At 36.5% G+C, this 7,047-nt stretch overlaps 1 protein-coding gene across 1 annotated transcript; it reads right to left on the bottom strand.

The window, feature by feature from the left end:
* Positions 1-314: 314 nt before the first annotated feature.
* On the bottom strand, positions 315-6,735 carry LOC124410266 (protein shisa-5-like). Its single transcript, XM_046888496.1, has 5 exons — positions 6,533-6,735; positions 5,275-5,434; positions 4,903-5,033; positions 1,645-1,758; positions 315-1,510 (listed from the first exon to the last, which is right to left on the bottom strand). The coding sequence occupies exons 1-5, from the start codon at positions 6,591-6,593 to the stop codon at positions 1,422-1,424; spliced, it is 555 nt and encodes a 184-aa protein (XP_046744452.1). The 5' UTR covers positions 6,594-6,735; the 3' UTR covers positions 315-1,421.
* Positions 6,736-7,047: the final 312 nt, after the last annotated feature.

Genomic DNA, 7,047 nt, shown 5'->3' on the forward strand with positions numbered 1-7,047 from the left:
CTCTGCTGCTGGTCGTACGCTTTTTCTCTTGTGTTTTCCGAGTTTTCGGGCGTCTCATTAATTTAGTAAGGGTCATACGAATCGATTCGGAGACGCAAAATTTTCATCGCTGAAAATCACGAAATACCATGTCGACGTAAATTTTTTTTCTTTCTCTGCTGCTGGTCCTGCACTTATTTAGCTTCGTTTCCTCCATTTCTGAGGGTCATGCTGTCATGGCTTATTGACCCGACAAAATTCATCACACAGATCGAAAGTTATGTCATTATCATGAAGTTCGATATGGGACACGTGAACAGTTTTACAAGACATAATTTCCATCCAAAATATAAAGATATTTATTGCGAAACAATCCAAAAATTCTTACATCATTATCAGGTTCACTTACATCATTTCACTCTTTTGACCCAGTAAATTGCGAGAATTCTGCACCTCCCGTAATCATTACTGACAAGTGGAAAAAGTAAGAGGTCCCCGAATACTGCATAGATATAACTTATTTCTAAAAATATGCTTACACGTTGATTCATCTACACACTTCATCGAAATGTTTTTTCACGAAAATAAAGACAACGAATAATTAATCTAACGAGGAGAAGAGCATGATGCTACCATCCGCCAATCTTAATCCCACACTGGGTGAGATATGCAATTGATATCTTCCATCCGATCGAAAAACTGTATTGTTCAACTCGCGTCATTCTCAACTTAAAACGTAGAACAGAATTACAAGATATGAGTGGCGGTATTAATAGTCGGGACTTGAGGCAAGGTTTTGCTCTAATGATCCTTTCTCTATCTGCATTTTGCATAACTCATGTATAAGAGCTAATCTTGACGACAAGACCTGACTGTCAATATGCTCCACGGAATTAAACTTTACAATTAGCTCTGACTTTGAATAATGTTACATACTAATTAATCGGCAAGCACATATAATCGGCCATCACAGCTCTTGTATATAATATACCTAAAAAATAGGAGACTCTTTTTGTAAGATCGAAGACAAAATACCAATAAAATCTGAACATAAATCTACGAGACTAAACGTGATGTTGGCGGCTAGTATTTCTAACAGTCTGCGCCTTGTTGTGGATTACAAAAACAACCACCGGTGTAATGTAAGTGGTGACATAAGTATGTCATAAAGGAAGAATCGAAAAAAAAAAACACTTTGATTTATAAATCGCTTGCCAACATCACACTTCGCTCGGACAGAAATTCCACGGTAATTATTCATCCCACAATGATCCCTCAAGGGATCCTCGCGACATGCATTCAGGGTATTTAAATATACACTTGGAAGGATTACATTCAAGTTTCAAATCGTAAGGCGCATAATCTTTTGTTCATCGGCGAGACGCTCAATTCCGTATCAACGCCCTCGATCACCGAGCGACACGTGTACTTGGTTTCACATTTTACTGGACGTAGCTTGGATTGTAGGGTGCTTGTTTAGTGTAATCTTCTCTGGTGTATTGAGGAGGAGGAACGGGATGCTGCGGCATAGCTGCGTGAAAATAAACGACTGTTATCAACTGAATACAGGACATTTTGCACATCTTTACCAGGACACTTAATCAACAACTTCGGAAATGGAATCAATTTCCACTCAACACTGATAATAATATTGATTCAAGTTACCTGATTCAGCAGTCGCATAAATTGGCGGTTGATTTTGTATCTGATGAACAGTGTAGCCAGAATTTCCAGGAGGCGTCTGGATAACATGAACACCCGTACCAGGTGTTTGCATGCCTGAAAAATTGATTTGACACATCAAAGTACTAGCGTCTTGTGTTTGGGACACAATTAATTCTCGTTTCAATTGAGTAATTACGAGGAATACCCAATCAGTCAAAGTTTACAGGAAAATTTTTTTAAATCTTTGTCTCGTATGTACTCTACTGTACTCATAAGCTATATATAAATCTCGAGGCAATTTTACGCTGTTAAAAGTTCAATAACAATATTATGAATATTTTCTTGCCCGTGAATTATTACAGATAGAGCGATATTACGTCACACACGTTCATTATATTTCTAGGTACTTGATCTTAGTCATCGTCAATAAAGATCTGATAATTCAAGACCGGAATTCTTTTCTGAATAACTATAATCAGATAATAGTAAAATGAAAAAAACAAACCGTGAAAAAATGCGATGACAAATATCTTACCGGACGTTGGAAATAATCTCTGGTTTTTATTCATGCAAAAGGTGCAATCAGAAATAATATATGTGCATAAAGAGAGAAAGTAAACTTTTCTACAGATTCAAATGAACGTTGTCAAATTTTGTACAAGTGCTGAAGGAATGTGATCTATAAATCACTTTCACAGTGGTGATATTTTACTTATATATTATCAAATTAGAAATCAAATTTGTACTTAAAGAGGATTAGGAAAAATTAACAAAAAGTATCGTGCCAATCACGTATTTTATTCGATTTTCATTTCGTTACGAGTATTTATTAAGCACGTATATATTTATTAATAGTATATAATAGTTTTACACACAATATTTCTGCAAGCATCTTAAAGTTACACAGAGTGATTATTTCCTTATTTTCCGCTTGCGGTTTTACAACTACAAACTCAAACTAACGTTCGTTACTTTTACGTAACTAGAAAAGTAGGTATACAAAAATATAAGTATATATGTCATATTGTTAAACTTGTAAATGATTTCAAAATCTTGAACAGGAACTTAAACTTTTCGTACATATCGCGTATTATCTTGTAACAGGGGTACTCTTACAATCAGATATCATGTATCATACATGATGTATGTCGTTTACAGCATACGTTGGTTCTTTTCAATGAGTCAAAATAATAATATAAATATAAACTGCATTACATACAATGTGACAATATAAAATATTTGTCATTCACTGTATAGTTCTCGGTGAAAAACAGTTTTTGCTCGATAATTATTCACAACGCATAATATCGATACAAAAAGAAGTGACTATTTCACATTCATGCAAATATTTCTATCCGCAACTGGCGAATCTGCTTAATTTTGTAGATCACTTACATAGAGATAATAGGAGAGCAGATTTTACTCAAGACTGCAAGAAAAGAGTAATACACGAAGTTTTTCAGTAAAATTTACTTCTTAAATTGCAGTATTTACTCTAGAAGCAGTGAAAAAAAATATAGTTTACATGGCTATTTTTCACCAAAAACCCTGATGTGTTTCTCTTTTCTTGTAGTTTTCGATAAAATCTGTTCATTTTCTTTTGTGCGTATACTTTAGCGGAAACTTATTTTGAAACAACAAATCGTCCATAGATCTAAAAATGAGCTACCATTTTTTTTTCTTTGCAATCAATGATGCGCAAGCAGAAGCAGAAATTAAGCTCTAAAATTTAGCTGAATTAATATTAAGAATGAACAGAAGTCTGAGTGGTATTTACGGTATTTTAGAGACAATATTAAGCAAAATGATTGATATTATTGTTGATATTGTGCACATAAAAAGCATTCGTACGACTTTTGATATCCCGGTTAGTATGATTGAAATGATGTGGTTTTTTCTGAGCAAAAAGCAGGTTGAACATAAATGATTAGAGCTGCACTCTATATGACCAACACATTAAAACACTGATGTTTTGTGTTCTAAAGATTTCTAGACTTGTACTCAATCCTGTACAATCAAAATCTCCTTATAACAAAAGACATGATCATATCAATGCGATACAAAAAATGTACCTCAAAATCCACAGTAACAGCCAGTTTTATAGTGTATATAAATGTAAGTACTAAGTCTCATTCTTAAGAATGTTACAAAGAATTTCATTTTATGAAAACGCGTGATGCTACAATAAATTCTATTTCGCCGACCATGTAAAAATTATCACATTAAAGGTATCAGCTACTAATTAAATTTAAATAACAAACTCAAATTTAAACAGCATATTTGAATGATGCTGAAGAAATAGCATCAGAACAAGGTTTGTAACCTCAGAAATTCTCGACTCCAGGCCGAAACACACACAAAAGTAATAAATTCCTGTGTAAATTTCAACACCTTACAATCTGCAAGTAGCATTATCCTAAAAATAACAAACCCTAAGTAAATATTTACTTCTATTAGAATTGGAATGCTGCACGTATGCTTAGAACAAAATGATCTTCGATCCATGTAAAAAATATAGCTAATTTATATTATATAGTAGGCATGTTTTGTGATTATATTTAATATGATTAGAAAAAAAAGCGTAGAAAACTGGAATGTATAAGACAACTTCGAATAATACTTATATGTAGGAAGTAACTTCGTTTGTTTTGAAATTAAAAGTTATTTCGGGATGCGTCGAGTGGTTTCATTCAGGCAATGGGTCCTGAAAAAAAACATGCATGAGATTCTCTTTAAGTTTCACTCAAACAATGCAGGTATGGAAGAGTTAGTACAAAGTTAGTATGTTCAGTATGAATCCATTCACTCTCCGTAGACCTACTCTTCACGTTAGACAGGAAGCGAAATTTATGCTTACAATCAGTTTGAAAAAGGGTATAATTCTGTACTTATAGTATGAGAAATTGACATGGTTGTTTAAAATCGTTCTCATTCCCATGCTGTATTGTAAAAGTTGCCACACTAAGCAAATAAATAATCCTGCGTAGGACCTTAGCGTTACATTTTCGTAAAAAAAAAAAAAGATCTGCCAGAACAATGGAATATCTATACAGTAGAGTACATGATAATTATGATCATATTGATCTTTCATATTTGAAGGAAATCGAATAAAAGAAAAGATCATTTTTTCAATGGATAAGTAAGCAAGGAAGAAAATCATTTTTGAAATATTTTCCCTGGCAATATGTGCTTGTGTAACGTTTATGTGAGGAATGATAGCCTACAGAACATTATTCTGATTTTATACTGGTCCCTTACTGCTATAGATGGTTCCACGGTGACGTCGTCGGTACCATGGACAACAGGCGCAGCAAAGGCAGGAAATACAGAACACAATCAGTGAGATGATAACCACCACAGCAATAATAACAGGAATGATTATGGTCAGTCTGGAAAAATAATTTTCTTTGATACTCGCTGTTACGTAATCATATTGTTCATTCACTATAACAAATATCAACCTTCAACTATAGCTATCCGATTGTCAATACAAAATTACGCAAGTTCTGAATTGTTTCTTTTCCATTAAAACAGTTCTTACTTGTAACCTCGATAATTGAGGTATAGGTAATACATAAAATCAGCATATTCCGATCAATCAAAACAATCCAAATTGTCAGTTTTTTTTACCCAGTTTTCATTGTGAACTCTGCCAAATCACAGCAGTAAACAGAACCGTCGACTCTCGGGCAACAATAGCTATTTTCGCTGGGATCAATCAGTGGTCTCGGACAGGAGTTTACGAATTTGTCGAGAAAATTGTCACTGGTTCCTAAGGTACAGTCCATACCTGTACGAAATAAATAGAAAAATATTAGACACGTCAATATTTCATACATAAATAATTTCAGGTTATAGGAAATTAAAGCTTATAAGTCTTATGAGACATTTATTAGCGATTCAAGATCGCTGAAAAATGACTGATCGAATTAGTGATAATGAATCATGGTCATAAATCATCTTATCGTTGTAAGTGAATTTGGAGCAAAAGATAAAACAGGTGTCTGTAGTTCCCATGAAAAATGACACAAAATCATTTTCTATACATGGTTATTGATATCTGGCTCTCTTTGATTCATTTCGTCTTTATGTACTTAGTAGAATTCATTATCTGTACGAAAACAGAGCGAGTGTGTATATATATAGGTATATATCTTTATGACGAAAGTCGATGAAGTCGTCTCATAACATGATACACTCGTGGTACCAAAAAACCACTGACAATGAGTAAAGAACTAAGATTATATGAGATATGAGTCGGGTTTCAAATAAGCAAACGCGCGCGTGTGTGTGTGTGTGTGAGTATGTGTTGCACGTGTAATTCGAAAAGGCGTAAACCGAGTGTCCGTAAATCCTGCGTCTCGCAATACGGCAATCGACAGATTAAGAATTCTCGGAAAGAAATACGACGAAGCAACCGCATCGCATATCAGCGCAGGAAGGTGATGGGTGAAGAAAAAAGCGCAAACAAAGTATGTAAACTGGAATAAAAAAAGAGCGAGCAGACAGAGAGATCAGCGGACACGGTGTCGATGCGTCATGCGCAGTTATCTCGACTCTCGCTAAGTGCGCACACAGGTACAGATTCACTGCACATAAGGAACGGGACTCTCGGTGTGCATGTGTGTGTGTGTGTGTGTGTGGCTGTTTGCCAACGAGTTTCAATCTCTGCTGCATCGAAGCAACGTTGCGGCGAATTCTCTTGGCCAAAGTCTAGAAGTCGAGACGCCCGATTCACTTGTCGTTATGTACTTAAATTAACGATCCTTGAACCGGACACGCTTCGAGAGTGTGTCACGGTCGGTCCTGATTCAAATCGAACCGAAACAAATCGAACAGTCGTCGGCCGGTAGCCGATAATCGGCACCTTCGGTGCATTTTCACTCACCGTAGGCTACACTGATCAGGCAGGTCACAGCGACGATGGAAAGCGCAAAGCAGCGAGCCATTTTATGCGTATTTTTTATTCTACTGTGGCAGTTTGACGAGACACCGCTTATCTGCGGGCTTGATGGAGGCGCACCGGACACAATAGAGCGAGCAACTTCTCGTCGGACGAAATCGCGGCTACAATAACAACCACTTGTGTCGAGAGTGAACGAACCACTGTCACACAATGAAACGACGAACGAACCTGTGCGAATTCGACCGCCAACCCAAACCTTGAACCCGATTGCCGAGCCGACGAATCCCGGGAATACCCGAAGCTCCGCGCATGCGCGTTAAACGACGACAAGGCGCGGCTGGGAAACCCAAAACACTTGGGCGACTTTCCATCAAAGCAGCGACGCATCCTTGCTGAAGGAGGATTCGCCGAGTTTTCATTGGCTGCGGGTTTTTCACCCGCGAAGCTCGTCCATGTTGCGATCGCTGATTCGCTTACGGAGGCGTTTTTTGCAACGA

This window comes from Diprion similis, chromosome 9 (genome assembly GCF_021155765.1).
Source record: "Diprion similis isolate iyDipSimi1 chromosome 9, iyDipSimi1.1, whole genome shotgun sequence".
NCBI lineage: Eukaryota > Metazoa > Arthropoda > Insecta > Hymenoptera > Diprionidae > Diprion > Diprion similis.

What these genes read in the sequence shown, in the direction of transcription:
- LOC124410266 (XM_046888496.1), bottom strand. Translation starts at nt 6,593, where the DNA reads ATGGCTCGCTGCTTTGCGCTTTCCATCGTCGCTGTGACCTGCCTGATC. An exon ending in CCTGATCAGTGTAGCCTACG is followed by an intron (nt 5,435 to 6,532) that starts GTGAGTGAAAAT and finishes TATTTCGTACAG; the next exon opens with GTATGGACTGTACCTTAGGA. An exon ending in TTATGCGACTGCTGAATCAG is followed by an intron (nt 1,511 to 1,644) that starts GTAACTTGAATC and finishes ATTTTCACGCAG; the next exon opens with CTATGCCGCAGCATCCCGTT.